This window comes from Hyperoodon ampullatus, assembly GCF_949752795.1.
Source record: "Hyperoodon ampullatus genome assembly, chromosome: 18".
Classification (NCBI taxonomy): Eukaryota; Metazoa; Chordata; class Mammalia; order Artiodactyla; family Ziphiidae; genus Hyperoodon; species Hyperoodon ampullatus.
The window spans coordinates 60,184,066-60,207,155 of record NC_136931.1 but is presented as its reverse complement, the minus strand read 5'-3'; the positions used below and the strand labels follow the sequence as shown (position 1 = coordinate 60,207,155).

Here is a 23,090-nt window from a genome sequence, read left to right as displayed (position 1 = left end):
ACTCAAAGATCCTCCTAATTCACGTGAATGGAGCCCCATTAGGTTCCAGTATAATCCTAAATTCTTCAAATGTCATCATTTCTTGATATTACATGAGTAACAAATTATCCTGAATTTCCTTCTTGGATCAGAAGGGACTGGCATCTGAGGGCAGGGACTGGGGTGAGTTATTTGGAATGTATTTTCTGGTGGCGTTTGAAGGTCCCCAGCTGACAGAAGGCACTGTGACACTCGGGACACACGTAGGGTTTGAGCCCAGAGTGGGTGCGTTGGTGAACATTGAGGTTCCCTTTGTGGCTGAAGGCTTTGTCACAGTGCTCACATCGGAAAGGCTTCTCCTTGGTGTGGGTCCTCTGGTGAGCACGCAGCGTCGAGTCGTGGGTGAACTTCTTGGGGCAGAGATCACAGCAGTATGGCTTCTTGCCTGTGTGGATCCGCTCGTGAGCTCGCAGGTCCGAAGCCTGCTTGAACCCTTTGGCACACGTGTTGCATCGAAAAGGTCTCTCTCCTGTGTGTGTCCTCTCGTGAAGGGTAAGCTGAGATGGATAAGGAAATCTCTTCTTGCATTCCCTACATTCATAGGGTGCCCATGCCCGGGCTTCTTTTCCCTCAGGAAGAATGTTGGGTCCCACCGTGCTAGGTGAATCAATGAAAGGCGACCCAAGTTGTCCTGAGAATTCTCCTTTGTCCAAAGATGTGGCTTCTTCTTGATGTACTTCTTGGAAACTGGGACTGTTGGCCCGTTTCCTTTTGAAACTTCTTAGACCCCTCAGAGAACCTTTTCTGTATCCACACTTAGTAGAAACTTCTCCCTCTGGAACACAAGAGGAAAACGCTCAGCATCCACATTTGAAATATGAATTCCTTCTTGGGGATTCTTCCCACCCTCTGCCCTCTCAGAATGTTCTGAAAAAAGAGATTCAGCACACAGCATTTAACAAGGAGCATTTTCCGTGGTGCCAACCTCATTGAAACCCAGCGCTGATGTGGCAGAGAACTTCCCATCAACTAAACTACCTAAGAGTCTAGATTATGATACACTCTGGAAAGGGGATGATAGAGAAGGTTTGTTTGGAGAACCAACTCCCCACCCCTTCCCAAGGGATGGTAATGCTGGGTACCCAGCCCCAAACCACCATAGGAAGGGAGTTACTAACTCCTCTGAATTCCAAGTTTCCAGACTCACCAGGACCTTTCAGATGTTCAGGCTCCTGAGATTGATGGGTTCTTGTCTCTTCCATGTCTTCCATCAGGTCTTTCTCCAAGTTCTCCTTGGATGTCAGACCCTCCATTTCACCTGTTTCAGGAAAGGTCTCTGGCAGGAGACCATTCTGGTCCTGACAAGGAGCAACCAAGCGGAGTCAATAACCCATCTACCTTAGTCCATGGAAAGCTCTGTTTCCTCTTTCCCCATCCCTGTCATATCATGATCTAAGACTCCAACTTTCTTAATATCAGATTGGGGGATATGCCCTGACTTCTGGGCCACCCCCACCACCCCAATTGATAATCATCTCCTGATACCTAAGTCTGTCCTTGATCTCTACTGGCCACATCTTGTAATCAAGTCTGGATACCACAGTTGGCACTCTGAATTCTCAATGCATACAACTCTCTGTGTCATCCCAATACTCCCTGCCCCTGACTCTGGAAGCAAAGGACCCTGGGTACATTCTCCCAAGTTCATCACTTTTTCCTACTTTGTTTGAATTCGTCCTTCTTATGGTGGTTACGCAGTACATGGTAAGATGATGAGCAGCATCCCTGGTCTCTACTCACTAGAAATCAATAGCATCCCCTCCCCCACACCCAACCCCATTTGGACAAATCAGCTGTCTCCAGACATTCTCCAGTGTCCTCTAGGAGGAAAAATGAGTCGAATTGGGAACCACTCCTTCAACTCCAAGGGTTGACCATATTGTGAACTACGAAGTGCCTCTGAGGAAAGCAACCATGTGGAAATCAGCTGTCAGTGCATTTACCCGCGGCAAACTGACCTAGCACCATTCCACTGAGGCAGGATTCCTTTCTCCCCACTCTTAAAACTACACGTATTCATGGCAAAGGGACAAAGATGGATGAGCCTTCATTCTCACACAAGCTGGAAAATGTCTAGGAACTGAAGGCATCCATGAAAATCCCTGAAGCCAATGGGTCCATTCCTGTCCTTTGCCAAAACTCCCAATTACTCTAGCAGCAATGTCCACCTGAACCTCTTCTAAGTTCTCCCGGACTCTCTCCAGAGACCAGGGCATCACACACTCACCTGCCCCCTTGACAGGTCCTTGGCTCCTGCCAGAATATGCAGCTCTTGTCTTTTCTGCTGGCCATTCTCTGGAGGTATCTCACTCACAGGGGATCGGGGTTCCCTGCATTGGCCTCTCTCATTGTTCATGTCACTGGCCTCAGATTCAACCGTCTCAACTTCTGAGCTTCGCACAAGAAATTCCTGTCCTTGTATGCGGACTATGGTCTGTGAGGGAAAAAACTCAATCGAGATCAGTCTCCTATATGACCTGGAAAGCAGCTCTCAAGGCATCCAATGGCATCGTACCATACAAGCACACTTTTTTTTGTTTAAAAGATCTACATCCCTCAAGTTGGGACAGCCAAAAATAACTCCCAACGATGCCCAAAGAAACCTCTCACCCATTTGAAAATTACTGATTTAGAGTCAACCACTCAGGTCCTATCTTGTTCAACCCCCAGCTTGCAGGTCCCATCCCATCTCTCCCTTTCCCATACCAATCCCAAGGTTACTACTCACACACTTCTTGGGTTTCTGCTTATTTCTTAGCATGTCCTCCAAGGCTTTGCAACTCTGCACCCTCGTTTCCTTGACTAAGACCTGGCACTCCAGCGGCATGCAGATCATAAACTGCTCCAGCACCAGCTTGTCCATCATCTGCTCCTTGGTGTGAAGATCTGGCCTCAACCACAGATGGCAGAGCTCACGGAGTCTCCTCAGATCCTGGACGGGGTCGGATTCCTCTGAGCTCATAAATGTTCTGAAGTGAACATGCCACGTTTCCTGGTCACAGTCTGGTTTTTCCACAAGTGTATCTTGGTGTGGCACAGACACTGGTGACTCTGATCCAGGGCTGTCGGGGAGTTTTCCTCGACTCCAGAAAAATGTCTGGTCCTCAGCCATGTTGATGGAGGAATTTTCCAGTAGGACTCTGAGGAAACACTTGTAGAGCTGGTGCCAATTGAACTCTGTGGAAAGGGATTTCCTCTGCTTCTTCTCAGCAGTAGAGTCACTGTTCAGAAGGCTGAGGTAAAAAAAAGAAAAGAAAAGAAAAGGAAAGGAAAGGAATGAACCAGATGAGTTTCATTTTATTCCACCCTTCCCTCTCCCATACATCCCACATCCAAATACTGGGCATTACTACCCCACTGGTTCAATATTTCATACCGCAGACAATAATCCATTCTATTATAACTCTGACATTCACCTTTATAGGAAAACAAAAAAAATGTCTGGTCAAACTATCCATAGCGCCACGGTTCAGAAACCCTAGTTGAAAAAATGAACCACAGCACACCACACCATGGAGTGTGGAAACATTCTTCTCATCTCACAGAAGAGTTCAACAATCAACCATAGTTAGTGTGGGGTTTGAGGGAGATCTGCTGCTTTCCCAAGGTCTCCGAGCTAACGCAAGATGAATAGAAAGCCAAACCTTTCTGAAACCCACCTCCATCTCTCCTGATTTCTAAGCATTCTCTTTAAACATTCCCACATGTCACTTACCTCTTGGAGCCCTCTTGCCTTCAGCCTCCTCAAGTCCGGGACTGGCTCTCAAAGTGTGTCTGGAGCTGAAATGTCTCTATTTATATAAGAGCCAGGGGAAATTCCAGGGGTCCCTTCCTATAACCTCATCATCCCAATGATTGGATAAAGGTCTTGGATGGAACCATTTTAGATAATCTGGGTAGATTCAATTTCCCATGGAAACTCCACCAGGAGAAACCATGATTTGTTAAAGAGGACTCCATGTTGGTTTTTTGTAGATTTTCTTTATCGTATTTTATTTATGTTAGACTTTATGGTTTGCATTTTTGGGGAAAACAGATTGGTTTTCCTGATCTAGTGAATTTACTCTCACTGCCTGGAGAGTTCGAGGGAGTTAGAGAATTGAGATCTGATTGTTGTAACCAAATTGGATTACCTAATCTTTTTTCTTTTCTCATGAAATAAGTTGTAAAAGACTTTTGTTTAAAAGCAGCCGATGAGCTGAAGTATGCGAAGAACCTATTTCTTTTTTTTTTTGAATTTTTAAATTTTATTTTATTTATTATTTTTTAAAAGTTATTTTTTTAATTAGTTTATTTATTTATTTATTTTTGGCTATGTTGGGTCTTTGTTGCTGCGTGTGGGCTTTCTCTAGTTGTGGCGAGTGGGGGCTACTCTTCGTTGCCGTGTGCGGGCTTCTCATTGTGGTGGCTTCTCTTGTTGCGGAGCACGGGCTCTAGGCATGCAGGCTTCAGTAGTTGTGGCATGCGGGCTTTAGAGCGCAGGTCCAGTAGTTGTGGCCCACAGGTTTAGTTGCTCTGCGGAATGTGTGATCTTCCCGGACCAGGGCTCGAACCCATATCCCCTGCATTGGCAGGCGGATTCTTAACCACTGCACCACTGGGGAAGCCCTATTTTATTTATTTTTTTATACAGCAGGTTCTTATTTGTTATCTATTTTATACATATTAGTGTATATATGTCAATCCCAAGCTCCCAATTCATCCCACCACCACCACCCCCCCGCCACTTTCCCCCCTTGGTGTCCATACGTTTGTTCTCTACATCTGTGTCTCTATTTCTGCCCTGCAAACCGGTTCATCTGTACCATTTTTCTAGGTTCCACATATATGCGTTAATATACGAAATTTGTTTTTCACTTTCTGACTTACTTCATTCCATATGACAGTCTCTAGATCCATCCAAGGAGAAGAACCTATTTCTGAGTAGGCATTTAGAAAGCCAGAGGGTGTACACCAATGGGGAAAAAGAACGACATCCTATCCAAATAGGAAGACTTTATCTCAACAAGTATAGAGGGAACATATCTCAACATAATAAAGGCCAGGTAGACAAAACCACAGCTATCATCTACTCAATGTAAAAAAGACTTAGAAGAGGAAACACACAGAACACTCTTTGACAAAAATGTGTTTGTTTATTTAAAATTTAAATTTCACTGTTTTTCCTATATTTTACCTGGCTGCCATGCCAGGAGCATCCTATTTTACAATGAAATCACTCCTAACAGGAAGACAATCAGCAGCAGCTTCAGTTTCATAATGAAGTACTGAAAACCAATAAGACATGCATTGTTTTTTTGTTTTTCGGGATGTATTTATTTATTTATTTATTTTTGGCTGTGTTGGGTCTTCGTTTCTGTGCGAGGGCTTTCTCTAGTTGTGGCGAGCGGGGGTCACTCTTCATCGTGATGCGTGGGCCTCTCACTATCGCGGCCTCTCTTGTTGTGGAGCACAGTCTCCAGACGCGCAGGCTCAGTAGTTGTGGCTCATGGGCCCAGTTGCTCCGCAGCATGTGGGATCTTCCCAGACCAGGGCTCGAACCCGTGTCCCCTGCATTGGCAGGCAGATTCTCAACCACTGTGTCACCAGGGAAGCCCAAGACATGCATTGTTGAAAGAAGAACACAAAGCAAAAACTTTATTTTAAAAAACATACGCTTGGGACTTCCCTGGTGGTGCAGTGGTTAAGAATCCGCCTGCCAATGCAGGGGACACGGGTTCGAGCCCTGGTCCGGGAAGATCCCACATGCTATGGAGCAACTAAGCCCTTGCGCCACAACTACTGAGCCTACACTCTAGAGTCCGCGTGCCACAACTACTGAAGCCCGTGCACCTAGAGCCCGTGCTCCGCAACAAGAGAAGCCCGCGCTCGCCAACTAGAGAAAGCCGGCGCCCAGCAACAAAGACCCGAAAGAAAAAAAAAAAAGAGTGAGAGAGAGCTCAAATAATGGGGTTTACATCAGTTACATACAAGGATCCTGCATATCTCAAAGACCCTAAAGTTTGTAACATCAAAAACAGGGAGTATGTGCTCGCTTCGGCAGCACATATACTAAAATTGGAACGATACAGAGAAGATTAGCATGGCCCCTGCGCAAGGATGACACGCAAATTCGTGAAGCATTCCATATTTTTCACCTAGAGGGGTGGGACAGGGAGGGTGGGAGGGAAGGAGACGCAAGAGGGAAGAGATATGGGGATATATGTATAGCTGATTCCCTTTGTTATAAAGCAGAAACTGACACACCATTGTAAAGCAATTATACTCCAATAAAGATGTTAAAAAAAAAAACAAGGAGTAAATTCTATAAAGTTATCAGCAGTAAATTTATTTTACGGTTGAAAAAAAAAAAAAAACCAGTTTCCAAAACCAGCAACAGGCAGGTGGAATAGAGTGCTGGGGATGGAGGGCAGGGCAGTCTAACTACCCATTCACTCACCAGTGGCCTTCCACAGGTCTAGGATCCCGAGGGCTATCTTCTCCTTCCGGCCTCCATCAGTCCTGGCCGGGGATTGGGGCGGGGGGGCACGACCAGGTGGTCTTTAAAGGCAGGGAGAACACACAGAATCCAGCAGACCCAGAGCACTGCTCGTCGGATGGGGCACCTCCACCGAATCGGGGGGAACAGGCTACGTGCTGACCATCCCTACTTGCCAGGGAGAGGACTGTGGCTTTGACAAGTAGACTTTGCTCAACGTTACCCCACCACGAAGTGGCAGAACTGGGGTTTGAGCCCAACTGCGTCTGGATCCAAACCTCACATCCTCTCTGCTCTGCCACACCATTCGGGACGTTGTTATACCCATTGTCACAGATGAGGAAACTCTGGTGTTGAGAGATGAAGGCGGCACACCAAGCCAGGGGCAGAGCCGGGACTTGAAGCCAGCGCTCTGGCTCCCGGATCCATGCAGCCCATCACTCTGTTAGACTAACCCTCAAGACAGGTCAGGAAATAAAGCCCATGGCCTTGAGGGAATGTGAGTTTAGGGTTGTTACAGGGTTGCCAATGCACTGCTCACAGGCCCGAGCCAGGGATGGAGTGCTTAGAGCAGGCTCGCTCACCGCAACCCAGCAGATAGCCAGCACTGTTGAGGGTCCAGCCTCCTCACCCCTGGACAGAGATGAAGCGAGAAGACTCAGAGACAGAAAGGGCAGCCAGCATCCCACAGGTCTGGGAAGACGTGGGTCAGCACGCCGCTTAACCACTAGTCTGTGAAGTGGGTTCTCTTAATCCACATTTCACCAATGTGGAAATAGAAGACTTCCTAAGACCAGCAACTGGGAATGAAAAGAAAGCTTTAAAAACCACTGCTGTAAGTCCTTGACGTGTGTAGTGTATTGACACAAATCTCTCTCTCTCTCTCTCTCTCTCTCTCTCTCTCTCTCTCTCTCTCTCTCTCTCTCTCTCACATACACACACACACACCCAGGATCAAATCCAGGCTGCATCACTGGATGGCTGCAGGTAAGGTGCTGAGTTGCTTTGATCATTATAACGGCTAACATTTACTGTGGGTTTTACTACATGCCAGCGTCCGTTCCAAGGAGGACTGGCTACCTAATCTAGGGGGCCCAGTGCAAAATGAAAATATGAGGCCCCTCGATGAACACGATTGAGGATTTCAAGATGACAGCAGGGCATCAGCATGTGGGGCCCCTCCTGGCATGGGGTCCTGTGTGGCTCTGCAGGCTGCTTGCCCATGAAGCCGGCTCTGGGGCTAGTCCTTGACATATTTACTCACCTAATCCTCCCAACAACCCTGACAGGTAACAATTATTACTAGCCTTGTTTAACAGAAGAAGAAACTGAGGCTCAGAAAGGTTGGGCTAATTGCCTGAATGAACACGATTCATAGCAGAGCTACAATTCAGACCCAAGCAGATATGAGAGTCTTAACAATTATGTGTCCTGAATATTTAAGTCTTGGTTTTCTTTTTTCTTTTTTTTAACATAATAGGAATAACGTACATTTACTGAACAATTATTATGTACCTATACTCCAAAGGATTATGGCCTAGGAAACACATCCATTCACTTTGCAGTTTTGTCTGTCTAGATCATGATGTTCACTTGTTAATTCCTGTCTTGCTGATAAGCCTTGGTTTTCCATTCTGTCAAAGGGAAGTAACACGATAAAGTCTACATTCGAATTTGCCGGATAGAACTGGCCAGTGCATGTTCAGGGTTTAGCACTGGTCCTGGGGCCAAGAAAGCACCTCACACCAACTAGCCCATGTCAAAATCCCCTGAACATCCCATCAGATGGGGATCATTATCCCCTAGTTATATAGAAAGAAACTCAAAGAAACTGAAGTGGCTTACCCCCAGCCACCATGGAGCATAGCTGGTACCCCAACATGCGGCAGTCACACTGACTACCTGCTGAAGGTCATTCTAAGAGTCTGCCACCCCTGCTCCCTGCAGAGGATCGTCAACAGAGAGAGATAATAGGCAACGTGCCAGAAGTCATACAGCTAGAAAGTGACAGAACGGGACTTCCAACTCAGCCCGGTCTCCACGGCCCAGGCTCTGAATCAGGGGGTCTCAAAATGTGGTCTCAGGACCACCAGCACCAGCATTGCCTGGGAACTGGTTAGAAATGTAGACTCAACCCACCACAAACTCTGGGGATGGCACTCGGTGCCTTGTATGTTAACACGCCCTCCAGGGGGTTATCCTGCTTGTTACAGCCTTGAAAATTTACAGTGACGGGAAGCTCTACCTTGGAAGGCATCTTTGGGCATCTCTGGGCAAACACTAGTCATTAGGAAGTTTTTGCTTTGGATAAGCTGAGCCCCCACTCCCTGTATTCCACCCGTGTTCTGCTCTACCCTCCTGGGACCGAGGAGGTGAAATCAACTCCACATCTTTCTTCTCATATTTTATTTATTTATTTTTTTGGTCATGCCCCGTGGTATGTGGGATCTTAGTTCCCCAACCAGGGATCAAACCTGTCCCCCTACATTGGAAGCGCAGAGTCTTAACCACTGGACTGCCAGGGAAGTCCCTCTTCTCATATTTTCACAACTTGTTCCCTGGCCCCAGCTCAGCCAGGAACATTAGAACTCTCTTCCTAGGAGGGCAGTGACAGGGGATGCTACAGGTGTGCAGGAGGACAGGAAGGTCTCACCCGGTGGACAGGAGCAGAGGCTGGAGTCTCCGCCAGGCTGAGCAGGATGACAAGAAGGACCAGGAGGACAGACAGAGCCGTCTGAGGGCCGGAGGGGTGGGCGCTCAGGGCTGCAGAGCAGTGCAGAGAAAGGGTCGTGAGTTTGTTTACTGTGAAGTGGGTTCTCTTAATCCACATTTTACCAATGTGGAAATAGAAGACTTCCTAGGACCAGCAACTGGGAATGAAAAGAAAGCTTTAAAAACCACTGCTGTAAGTCCTTGGCGTGTGTAGTGTATTGACACAAATCTCTCTCTCTCTCTCTCACATACACACACTTTACTGAGGTATAATTGATAAGCAAAAAATTACAGACATTTAAAGTGTACCTCAGAGCCGGAGGAAGATGGCGGAAGAGTAAGACGCGGAGATCACCTTCCTCCCCACAGATACATCAGAAATTCATCTACACGTGGAACAACTCCAACAGAACACCTACTGAACGCTGACAGAAGACCTCAGACCCCCCAAAAGGCAAGAAACTCCCCACATACATGGGTGGATGAAAGGCTCTTGGTGCTGCAGCCAGGAGTCAGTGCTGTGCCTCTGAAGTGGGAGAGCCAACCTCAGGACACGGGTCCACAAGAGACCTCCCAGCTCCACATAATATCAAGCAGCGAAAATCTCCCAGGGATCTCCATCTCAACACCAGCACCCAGCTTCAGTCAACGACCAGCAAGCTAGAGTGCTGGTCACCCTATGCCAAGCAACTAGCAAGACAGGAACACAACCCCACCCATTAGCAGAGAGGCTACCTAAAAACATAATAAGGCCACAGGCACCCCAAAACACACCACCAGACGTGGACCTGTCCACCAGAAAGACAAGATCGAGCCTCAACCACCAGAACACAGGCATTAGTCCCCCCCACCAGGAAGCCTACACAACCTACTGAAACAACCTTAGCCACGGGGGACAGATACCAAAAACAACGGGAACTACGAATCTGCAGCCTGCAAAAAGGAGACCCCAAACACAGTAACATAAGCAAAATGAGAAAGCAGAAAAACACACAGCAGGTGAAGGAGCAAGATAAAAACCTACCAGACCTAACAAATGAAGAGGTAATAGGCAGTCTACCTGAAAAAGAATTCAGAATAATGATAGTAAAGATGATCCAAAATCTTGGAAATAGGATAGACAAAATGCAAGAAACAGTTAACAAGGACCTAGAAGAACTAAAGATGAATCAAGCATCGATTAAAAACACAATAAATGAAATGAAAAATACTCTAGATGGGATCAATAGCAGAATAACTGAGGCAGAAGAACGGATAAGTGAGGTGGAAGATAAAATAGTGGAAATAACAGATGCAGAGCAAAATAAAGAAAAAAGAATGAAAAGAATAGAGGACAGTCTCAGAGACCTCTGGGACAACATTAAACGCACCAACATTCGAATTATAGGGGTTCCAGAAGAAGAAGAGAAAAAGAAAGGGACTGAGAAAATATTTGAAGAGATTATAGTTGAAAACTTCCCTAATATGGGAAAGGAAATAGTTAATCAAGTCCAGGAGGCACAGAGAGTCCCATACAGAATAAATCCAAGGAGAAATACGCCAAGACACATAATAATCAAACTGTCAAAAATTAAACACAAAGAAATCATATTAAAAGCAGCAAGGGAAAAACAACAAATAACACACAAGGGAATCCCCATCAGGTTAACAGCTGATCTCTCAGCAGAAACTCTACAAGCCAGAAGGGAGTGGCAGGACATAATTAAAGTGATGAAGGAGAGAAACCTGCAACCAAGATTACTCTACCCAGCAAGGATCTCATTCAGATTTGATGGAGAAATTAAAACCTTTACAGACAAGCAAAAGCTGAGAGAGTTCAGCACCACCAAACCAGCTTTACAACAAATGCTAAAGGAACTTCTCTAGGCAAGAAACACAACAGAAGGAATATACCTACAATAACGAACCCAAAGTAATTAAGGAAATGGGAATAGAAACATACATATCAATAATTACCTTAAATGTAAATGGACTAAATGCTCCCACCAAAAGACACAGGGTGGCTGAATGGATACAAAAACAAGACCCATATATATGCTGTCTACAAGAGACCCACTTCAGACCTAGAGACACATACAGATTGAAAGTAAGGGGATGGAAAAAGATATTCCATGCAAATGGAAATCAAAAGAAAGCTGGAGTAGCAATTCTTATATCAGACAAAATAGACTTTAAAATAAAGACTATTAGAAGAGACAAAGAAGGACACTACATAACGATAAAGGGATCGATCCAAGAAGAAGATATAACAATTGTAAATATTTATGCACCCAACATAGGAGCACCTCAATACATAAGGCAAATACTAACAGCCATAAAAGGGGAAATCGACAGTAACACAATCATAGTAGGGGACTTTAACACCCCACTTTCACCAATGGACAGATCATCCAAAATGAAAATAAATAAGGAAACACAAGCTTTAAATGATACATTAAACAAGATGGACTTAGTTGATATTTATAGGACATTCCATCCAAAAACAACAGAATACACATTTTTCTCAAGTGCTCATGGAACATTCTCCAGGATAGATCATATCTTGGGTCACAAATCAAGCCTTGGTAAATTTAAGAAAATTGAAATTGTATCAAGTATCTTTTCCGACCACAATGCTATGAGACTAGACATCAATTACAGGAAAAGATCTGTAAAAAATACAAACACATGGAGGCTAAACAATACACTACTCAATAACGAAGTGATCACTAAAGAAATCAAAGAGGAAATTAAAAAATACCTAGAAACAAATGACAATGGAGACACGACGACCCAAAACCTATGGGACGCAGCAAAAGCAGTTCTAAGGGGGAAGTTTATAGCAATACAATCCCACCTTAAGAAACAGGAAACATTTCGAGTAAACAACCTGACCCTGCACCTAAAGCAATTAGAGAAAGAAGAACAAAAAACCCCCAAAGTTAGCAGAAGGAAAGAAATCATAAAGATCAGATCAGAAATAAATGAAAAAGAAATGAAGGAAACAATAGCAAAGATCAATAAAACTAAAAGCTGGTTCTTTGAGAAGATAAACAAAATTGACAAACCATTAGCCAGACTCATCAAGAAAAGAAGGGAGAAGACTCAAATCAATAGAATTAGAAATGAAAAAGGAGAAGTAACAACTGACACTGCAGAAATACAAAAGATCATGAGAGATTACTATAAGCAACTCTATGCCAATAAAATGGACAACCTGGAAGAAATGGACAAATTCTTAGAAATGCACAACCTACCAAGACTGACTCAGGAAGAAATAGAAAATATGAATAGACCAATCACAAGCACTGAAATTGAAACTGTGATTAAAAATCTTCCATCAAACAAAAGCCCAGGACCAGATGGCTTCACAGGCGAATTCTATCAAACATTTAGAGAAGAGCTAACACCCATCCTTCTCAAACTCTTCCAAACAATATCAGAGGAAGGAACACTCCCAAACTCATTCTACGAGGCCACCATCACCTTGATACCAAAACCAGGCAAGGATGTCACAAAGAAAGAAAACTACAGGCCAATATCACTGATGAACATAGATGCAAAAATCCTCAACAAAATACTAGCAAACAGAATCCAACAGCACATTAAAAGGATCATACACCACGATCAAGTGGGGTTTATTCCAGGAATGCAAGGATTTTTCAATATACGCAAATCAATCAATGTGATACACCATATTAACAAGTTGAAGGAGAAAAACCATATGATCATCTCAATAGATGCAGAGAAAGCTTTCGACAAAATTCAACACCCATTTATGATAAAAACCCTGCAGAAAGTAGGCATAGAGGGAACTTTCCTCAACATAATAAAGGCCATATATGACAAACCCACAGCCAACATTGTCCTCAATGGTGAAAAACTGAAACCATTTCCACTAAGATCAGGAACAAGACAAGGCTGCCCACTCTCACCACTCTTATTCAACCTAGTTTTGGAAGTTTTAGCCACAGCAATCAGGGAAGAAAAGGAAATAAAAGGAATCCAAATTGGAAAAGAAGAAGTAAAGCTGTCACTGTTTGCAGATGACATGATACTATACATAGAGAATCCTAAAGATGCTACCGAAAAACTACTAGAGCTAATCAATGAATTCGGTAAAGTAGCAGGATACAAAATTAATGCACAGAAATCTCTGGCATTCCTGTACACTAATGATGAAAAATCTGAAAATGAAATCAAGAAAACACTCCCATTCACCATTGCAACAAAAAGAATAAAATATCTAGGAATAAACCTACCTAAGGAGACAAAAGACCTGTATGCAGAAAATTATAAGACACTGATGAAAGAAATTAAAGAGGATACAAATAGATGGAGAGATATACCATGCTCCTGGATTGGAAGAATCAATATTGTGAAAATGACTCTACTACCCAAAGCAATCTACAGATTCAATGCAATCCCTATCAAACTACCACTGGCATTTTTCACAGAAGTAGAACAAAAAATTTCAAAATTTGTTTGGAAAAACAAAAGACCCCGAATAGCCAAAGCAATCTTGAGAACGAAAAACGGAGCTGGAGGAATCAGGCTCCCTGACTTCAGACTATACTACAAAGCTACAGTAATTAAGACAGTGTGGTACTGGCATAAAAACAGAAAGATAGATCAGTGGATCAGGATAGAAAGCCCAGAGATAAACCCACGCACATATGGCCAACTTATCTTTGATAAAGGAGGCAGGAATGTACAGTGGAGAAAGGACAGCCTCTTCAATAAGTGGTGCTGGGAAAACTGGACAGGGACATGTAAAAGTATGAGATTAGATCATTCCCTAACACCATACACAAAAATAAGCTCAAAATGGATTAAAGACCTAAATGTAAGGCCAGAAACTATCAAACTCTTAGAGGAAAACATAGGTAGAACACTCTATGACATAAATCACAGCAAGATCCTTTTGGACCCACCTCCTAGAGAAATGGAAATAAAAACAAAGATAAACAAATGGGACCTAATGAAACTTCAAAGCTTTTGCACAGCAAAGGAAACCATAAACAAGACCAAAAGACAACCCTCAGAATGGGAGAAAATATTTGCAAATGAAGCAACCGACAAAGGATTAATCTCCAAAATTTATAAGCAGCTCATGCAGCTCAATAGCAAAAAAACAAACAACCCAATCCAAAAATGGGCAGAAGACTTAAATAGGCATTTCTCCAAAGAAGATATACAGACTGCCAACAAACACATGAAAGAATGCTCAACATCATTAATCATTAGAGAAATGCAAATCAAAACTACAATGAGATATCATCTCACACCAGTCAGAATGGCCATCATCAAGAAATCTAGAAACAATAAATGCTGGAGAGGGTGTGGAGAAAAGGGAACACTCTTGCACTGCTGGTGGGAATGTGAATTGGTACAGCCACTATGGAGAACGGTATGGAGGTTCCTTAAAAAACTAAAAATAGAACTACCATATGACCCAGCAATACCACTACTAGGCATGTACCCTGGGAAAACCATAATTCAAAAAGAGGCATGTACCAAAATGTTCATTGCAGCTCTATTCACAATAGCCCGGAGCTGGAAACAACCTAAGTGTCCATCATCAGATGAATGGATAAAGAAGATGTGGCACATATATACAATGGAATATTACTCAGCCATAAAAAGGAACGAAACTGAGCTATTTGTAATGAGGTGGATAGACCTAGAGTCTGTCATACAGAGTGAAGTAAGTCAGAAAGAGAAAGACAAATACCGTATGCTAACACATATATATGGAACTAAAAAAAAAATGTCATGAAGAACCTAGGGGTAAAACGGGAATAAAGACACAGACCTACTTGAGAACGGACTTGAGGATATGGGGAAGGTGAAGGGTAAGCTGTGACAAAGCGAAAGAGAGGCATGGACATATATACACTACCAAACGTAAGGTAGATAGATAGTGGGAAGCAGCCACAGAGCACAGGGAGATCAGCTCGGTGCTTTGTGACCGCCTGGAGGGGTGGGATAGGGAGGGTGGGAGGGAGGGAGACGCAATAGGGAAGGGATGTGGGAACAGATGTGTATGTATGACTGATTCACTTTGTTATAAAGCAGAAACTAATAAAAAATAAATTAAAAAAAATAAATAAATAAAGTGTACCTCTTTGTAAGTTTGGACATATGCATTCACCTGTGATGCCATCAAGGCAATAGACACATCCACCACCTTCAAAAATTTCCGTGGGCTTTTTTTTTTTTAGTTTTTTCTTTATTTTGTCATGTACGATCTATCCCCTTAATGTATTTTTTCCTTCCGGTTTTACTGAGAAATAACTGACATGCAACACTGTATTAGATTAAGGTGTAACTGTCACTGTTTGCAGCTGACATGATACTATCCATAGAGAATCCTAAAGATGCCACCAGAAAACTACTAGAGCTAATCAATGAATTTGGTAAAGTTGCAGGATACAAAATTAAGGCACAGAAATCTCTTGCATACCTATACACTAATGATGAAAAACCTGGAAGAGAAATTAAGGAAACACTTCCATTTACCACTGCAACAAAAAGAATAAAATACCTAGGAATAAACCTACCTAGGGAGACAAAAGACCTGTATGCAGAAAACTATAAGACACTGATGAAAGAAATTAAAGATGATACCAACAGATGGAGAGATATACCATGTTCTTGGATTGGAAGAATCAATACTGTGAAAATGACTATACTACCCAAAGCAATCTACAGATTCAATGCAATCCCTATCAAATTACCAATGGCATTTTTTACAGAACTAGAACAAAACATCTTAAAATTTGTATGGAGACACAAAAGAACCCGAATAGCCAAAGAGGTCTTGAGGGAATAAAACGGAGCTGGAGGAATCAGACTCCCTGACTTCAGACTATACTACAAAGCTACAGTAATCAAGACAATATGGTACTGGTACAAAAACAGAAACATAGATCAATGGAGCAAGATAGAAAGCCCAGAGATAAACCCATGCACCTATGACAAAGGAGGCAAGGATATACAATGGATAAAAGACAGTCTCTTCAATAAGTGGTGCTGGGAAAACTAGACAGCTACATGTAAAAGAATGAAATTAGAACACTCCTTAACACCATACACAAAAATAAACTCAAAATGGATTAGAGACCTAAATGTAAGACCAGACACTGTAAAACTCTTAGAGGAAAACATAGGAAGAACACTCTTTGACATAAATCACAGCAAGATCTTTTTTGATGCACCTCCTAGAGCAATGGAAATAAAAACAAAAATAAACAAATGGGACCTAATGAAACTTCAAAGCTTTTGCACAGCAAAGGAAACCATAAACAAGACAAAAAGACAACACTTCCTTGCTCTTTTGAGAGAGTTTTTGGAAGCATATCTCTCTACATATATGGCTATGAATATGGATATGCATATACATATATCTCTCTTCCTTAAAAAGCCCAAAGGCCTAGGAGTTGTTATATCACCCTGTCACCATGAGGGGGAGTCAAACCTAGGACGATCCAACACCCAGAGTTTCCTTGTGTTTCTTTGTTATTGGTGTGTGTGTGTGTGTGTGTGTGTGTGTGTGTGTGTGTTAAGAACACGGGCATTATACGTGGAATTTTAAAAATGTTACAAATGAATCTATTTACAAAACAGAAATAGAGACATAGATGTAGAAAACAAACTAATGGTTATGGGGGTGGGGGAAAAGAGTGAGGATAAATTGGAAGATTGGGATTGTCATATACACATTACTATATATAAAATAGATAACTGGGCTTCCCTGGTGGCGCAGTGGTAGAGAGTCCGCCTGCCGATGCAGGGGACATGGGTTCATGCCCCGGCCCGGGAGGATCCCACATGCCGCGGAGCGGCTGTGCCCGTGAGCCGTGGCCGCTGAGCCTGCGCGTCCGGAGCCTGTGCTCCGCAACGGGAGAGCCCACAGCAGTGAGAGGCCCGCGTACCGCAAAAAAAAAAAAAAAAAAAAAAAAAAGATAACTAATAAGGACCTACTGTATAGCACAGGGAACTCTACTCAATACTCTGTAATGACCTGTATGGGAAAAGAATCTAAAAAAGAGTGGATATATGTAAATGTATAACTGATTCACTTTGCTGAACAGCAGCAACTAACTATTGTAAATCAACTATAGTCAATTAATTTTTATTAATTAAAAAATTAATTTAAAAAAACGCTTCTCATGAGATCTTCCCTCTTGAAGAATCTTGAGGTGCCCAGTCCGTGGTTATGCAGATCTCTGGAACTCTAGCATAACTGAGTACCTTTCCTGGCCACAACAGCGTGAAACAAGAAATCAGCAACAGAGGAAAATTGGAAAGTTCACAAACACGTGGAAATTAAACAGCACATTCCTAAGAACCATGGGATCAAAGAAGAGATGGAAAGTCAGGAAATACCCTGAGTTAGGCTAGATGACAGATTTTTGTAACTTGCCCTGAAGGCTTCCTGAGAGATTACACCTCCCACCCCCACTGTTACACCTAAATTTTCATGGGGCGATCGGGGGGCTTTTAAGGCCAAGGTATCAACAGCGACTGGTCCTCAATGCGCTCATCCAAAGGGTGGAAGACTATGCCACCCCAAAATACGCCATCTTCGCATCTTGATTACTCTGAGCAGTGGGCACCTGACACGAACAGCAAATGCGGGGAGAGACTTCCTCCCCCATCCCCCTCCCTCCACAAACACATTCTACTTCTGCTGGGAACACTCATTAACATCCAAAGGGACTGATTATCCACTGCATTTATTTACTATCTAGTACTTGAAGAAATGAGGTGGGAGGATTTAGCCTGCTCCCAACAAATAATACATGTAAGCGTCTACCTTAGGATGAAGGTTGTACATTGAAAGACAGAGGAGAAACTTGGAGCAGGAAGCAGAAGGAACTGGGTTTTCTGTCTGCTGTCTCCTCCTATAGAATCCTGAGAAAAAAATAGGGAAGTAGAGATGGGGTGGATAGAGATAGGTAGGTGGATGATTGATAGATTATAGACAGATAATTGAGAGTTGCTATATACCTGAAAGATATAGAGAGTGATGATGGATAGATGATAGATTCATAGATAGATATTGATAGATGATATATAGCTGAGATGATAAATGATAGGTATAAATGAAAGATAATTGAAAGCTACACAGCTAAACAATAATACAAGACCTTAATTAAAACTGCTTCACAGACTTTAGTGAAGATTGAATGACTTAATGTTTAAAGCGTTTAGAACAGTGCCTGCTACTTAGGGAGTACTCAAAAATAGGAGATATAGGGCTTCCCTGGTGGCGCAGTGGTAGAGAGTCCGCCTGCCGATGCAGGGGACACGGGTTCGTGCCCCGGTCCGGGAAGATCCCACATGCTGCATAGCGGCTGGGCCCGTGAGCCATGGCCGCTGAGCCTGTGTGTCCAGAGCCTGTGCTCCGCAACGGGAGAGGCCACAACAGTGAGAGATATGTATTGGGGCATGCAGTCTTATCCACTGCGCCACCAGGGAAGTTCCCCTATCACAGAATATTGAATATAGTTCCCTGTGCTATACAGTAGGATCTTGTTGTTTATCCATTCTATATATAAAAGCTTACATCTGCTAACCCCAACCTCCCACTCCATCCTTCCTCAGCTCCTCCCCCTTGGCAACCACCAGTCTGTTCTCTATGTCCATGATTCTGTTTCTATTTCATACATAGATTCATCTGTGTCATATTTTAGATTCCACATATAAGTGATATCGTATGGTATTTGTCTTTCTCTTTCTGACTAACTTCACTTAGTTTGATAATGTCTAGTTGCATCCATGTTGCTGCAAGTGGCATCATTTCATTCTTTTTTATTGCTCAGTAATATTCCATTGTGTGTGTGTGTGTGTGTGTGTGTGTGTGTGTGTGTGTATACATATCTTCTTTATCCGTTCATCTGTTGATGGACATTTAGGTTGTTTCCATGGCTTGGCTATTGTGAATAGTGCTGCTGTGAACATAAGGGTGCATGTATCTTTTTTTTTTTTTTTTTTTTTTTTTGCGGTACGCGGGCCTCTCACTGTTGTGGCCTCTCCCATTGAGGAGCACAGGCTCCGGACGTACAGGCTCAGTGGCCATGGCTCACAGGCCCAGCCGCTCCGTGGCATGTGGGATCTTCCCGGACCAGGGCACGAACCCGTGTCCCCTGCATCGGCAGGCGGACTCTCAACCACTGCACCACCAGGGAAGCCCAAGGGTGCATGTATCTTTTTGAATTATAGCTTTGTCTGGATATATGCCCAGGAGTAGGATTTCTGGATCATATGGTAATTCTATTTTTAGTTTTCTGAGGAACCTCCATACTGTTTTCCATAGCAGCTGCACCTACATACATTCCCACCAACAGTGTAGGAGGATTCCCTTTTCTTCACACCATTTCCAGCATTTATTTGTAGACTTTTTGATAATGGCCATTCTGACACGTGTGAGGTGATACCTCATTGCAGTTTTGTTTTGCATTACTCTAATAATTAGTGATGTTGAGCCTTTTTATGTGCCTATTTACCATCTGTATTTCTTCTTTGGAGAAATGTTTATTTAGGTCTTCTGGCCATTTTTTGATTGGGTGGTTTGTTTTTTTTTGTTGTTGTGAAAAGTTTTTTTTTTTGTTTGTTTGTTTGTTTTTTTGCAGTACGCGGGCCTCTCACTGTTGTGGCCTCTCCCATTGCGGAGCACAGGCTCCGGACGCGCAGGCTCAGCGGCCATGGCTCACGGGCCCAGCCGCTCCGCGGCCCGTGGGATCTTCCCAGACTGGGGCACGAACCCGTGTCCCCTGCATCAGCAGGCGGACTCTCAACCACTGCGCCACCAGGGAAGCCCAAGTTGTGAAAAGTTTTAAAAGAGAGAAGAACACAAGGCAACCTCTCGATGTTGAGTCAGAAGGAGCACGGGAAATGGTACAGAGATGCTTGTGTGGGAGATGGCTCCTTCATGGGAGTGGCTGCATCTCTCCAGCTTTGGCCTCCCTTGTAGGTGCACAGATACTATTAGTGGAATGGAAAAGGGGGTAGAATCTTGAGAAGTGTGGGAAAGGAGAGAGCATTCTGCTTATTGGCTCTGCCGGGAATGCTCCTGCCAGATATCGCACAAGTGACTCTTCCTTCAGAGTCTGCAAAACTGTACAGTGAAAAAAAAATTTTTTTTAATAGTAAAATAAAATGAGCTAAAAGATCATAATAAAAAGATGGGGCCAGACCTTATCATGACCATGGCAGGCTGTGTACTTCTTGTTAACAACTCTGGTTACCATGATGGTTTGAGGAGGGCTGTTAAACGTTTTGATGGGAAAGGGAGTTTCTCTCTAAACAGACCCGTGAATGATTTCGAATTGTACCTTTGAGTTAGGCAGGTTCTAAAAACCGCTGCCCACGTGATGTGTGGTCCAGCCACTTAGCATTTGTAAAGATCTGCTCAGATTTAAAGTTTTAGACCCATATTTGTCTTTTCAGTCTTATCAGAGAATTCCCCTCACATACACACAATGAAGCAACACACAGGAGGTCCTTGTGCAGTTTGAAAACCATTTGCATGAAAGCTTTCTCTTTCCTGCCTGAGAAAGGTAAAGAGAGATTTCCTGGGCGTCAGGAGACAGGCAGCCTTCTTTTCCGTGGCTCAGCTTCGAGCAAGCACCTCTGTCCATTGTGCTGAATATTCCTGCATCTCCCTCAATCAGTTCCTCCTCATCTTGGACCAAAATCAAGGGATTACAATGAACCCTCTGAAGGACATGGGTGTGTTATTGTTGGGGTTGGGGATCTGGATTAGGATTAAGACCCCTCTCCCTCTCCTGCCCGCAAATAACCCAGAGGTCAGTGTCGTCCCAACGCCCCCACTTCCCCACTCCTGTTTTCACCACTTCATGCCCCAAAAAGAAGGGATTTGGGGAGTCAAGCTTCAGTCGTTGCCCTGACTCAAGAGAGGGGCAGTGAGGAGGCATCCCTGCATCTCACTGGCCGATTGTGGGATTGTGGTAGATTCTCTGCGGGTCTGTGGACCTCCATCTCCTCACTGGTGACCCGGGGAACCGACTGTATCTTGGATTTTTTCCTACGTTTATGGACTCTCTTAACATCTGTTGTGTCATTTTGTGAGTGGGGTGGGGGTGGTGCTATAGATCTGATTATCTTTCTTTCTTTCTCCCTGCTGTCACTGCCCGGAATGTTTCAAAGAGAGAAGGTCATGCTTCTGCGGATACTTCTAGTTCATTGCCTCCAGCTTCGGGTAGTATTCAGTAACGTCATAATTATTGATTTAAAAAAAATTCTCATACAAATAGATACCAGTGCGGGGTTGATGATTTATTGGGCTTCTTTACGACAGACCAGCAGGATGCAGAGCTTGTTGGATTAGGACTGGATGAACCGGGGCTGTGTGGTTGGTGGGGAGGGATGCCGAAGCAGGGCCACTGCTGAAAACTGGTTCATGCCGCGCCAGACGGTCAACCTCCACACCTGGCTGCTCCGTCTGCCAGACAGAATAAACCTGGTCCCCACACCCACCTAGCTGTGTTCGGGTTAACCTCTGACTTGGCAGGAGTGGTGAACCAACCCCTCTCCAAACAACTGTTAGCCCGACACAGTTTCATTTGCAAGGAGTTACAGGAAACTTGGGGGGTTTTTTTGGTTGTTGTTAACACTCTAGCATGATTTTATAAGGTTGCACAGCTGAATTCTCACCCTTTTCCGGGTTTTGGACAACCTTTCCTGAACAGTGTGCGTGCACCTCCTCCTCCTCCTCTCCTAGGGTGGACATCCGAACAGCCTTGTGAAGCACAGGGCTACACCAGTGCTCCTGTGTGTGGCCGAGCACGGGAGTTTTTCGGGATGGGGTGGGGGTCAGGGCGTTGAGTCCACCACGGATGATGCTGACACACTACAGAATCTGGAGTCCTGCCAGCTGGTCCTGCCTGCGCCTGCCCGCACCATCAGCAGCAGGGCACATGCTTCCTACCGCCATGCAGAGGGTCTTTCTGTTCCATTTCAGCCTCCCAGCTTCTCGTTCCCACCCCGACCCCGGCCACTGTGCGAGCCTTGGAGGAAGGCACGGCCCATCACCAGGTGTGGGAGCCAAGGTGCGACCAGCGCTCCCCGGCAGGCAGGCAGGGGGTGGGGGTGGGTACCTGCGTGGAAACAGATGAACCTCCGGCTGTCAGAGCTCTTCATCTTCCCAGCTGTCTTCATCTTCCCAGCTGTTGGAGGTGTTTTCTCCCCCTCCAACCCCTACCATGCCCGAGGCTCATCCAGCACTGTGATCCCCAGTGACACAAAGGTGGAGGGGGGGACATCTTGAGGGACCGTCCACACTGATGGATGCAGTGTGTTGGGGTGGGAGGTCCCCAGAGGGAGGTCAGGGATGGAGGCTTAACAAGCCCAAGTCCAAGTCACGGTTGTGCTGGCGGCAGAGGCTTGGGCCCCTGAGCAACGGTAGGAGCTGAACTAAGCATTATTGCTGGGGGACGAGCAGGCATCAGGACACCGGGCCAGATGCCCAGCTCAGATCTGTGACTGCGGCCCAACCACGCACCCTTTCGATACCTTGGGCCCCTCATCTGCGGGATGGGGGTAACCACAGTGCTTGCCTCCTTGGGTTATGACGATTAAAAGACCTGATGGGGGCTTCCCTGGTGGCACAGTGGTTGAGAGTCCACCTGACGATGCAGGGGACACGGGTTCGTGCCCCAGTCCGGGAGGATCCCACATGCCGCGGAGCGGCTGGGCCCATGAGCCATGACCGCTGGGCCTGCGCGTCCAGAGCCTGTGCTCTACAACGGGAGAGGCCACAACAGTGAGAGGCCCACGTACCGCAATAATATTAAAAAAAAAGACCTGATGGCTTTAAGTGCTTGAAAGAGGGGCTGGCACATGGCACGCTATC

The 23,090-nt window shown here is 44.6% G+C and overlaps 1 protein-coding gene across 1 annotated transcript; it reads right to left on the bottom strand.

Annotated features, from left to right (window-relative positions):
• Positions 1 to 167: 167 nt before the first annotated feature.
• LOC307066947 (zinc finger and SCAN domain-containing protein 5C-like) lies at positions 168 to 21,968 on the bottom strand (the record flags this gene model as incomplete). Its single annotated transcript, XM_079724161.1, has 7 exons — positions 168 to 814; positions 1,187 to 1,337; positions 2,768 to 2,925; positions 6,479 to 6,540; positions 7,149 to 7,210; positions 9,171 to 9,280; positions 21,893 to 21,968. The coding sequence occupies 7 exons, from the start codon at positions 21,966 to 21,968 to the stop codon at positions 168 to 170; spliced, it is 1,266 nt and encodes a 421-aa protein (XP_079580287.1).
• Positions 21,969 to 23,090: the final 1,122 nt, after the last annotated feature.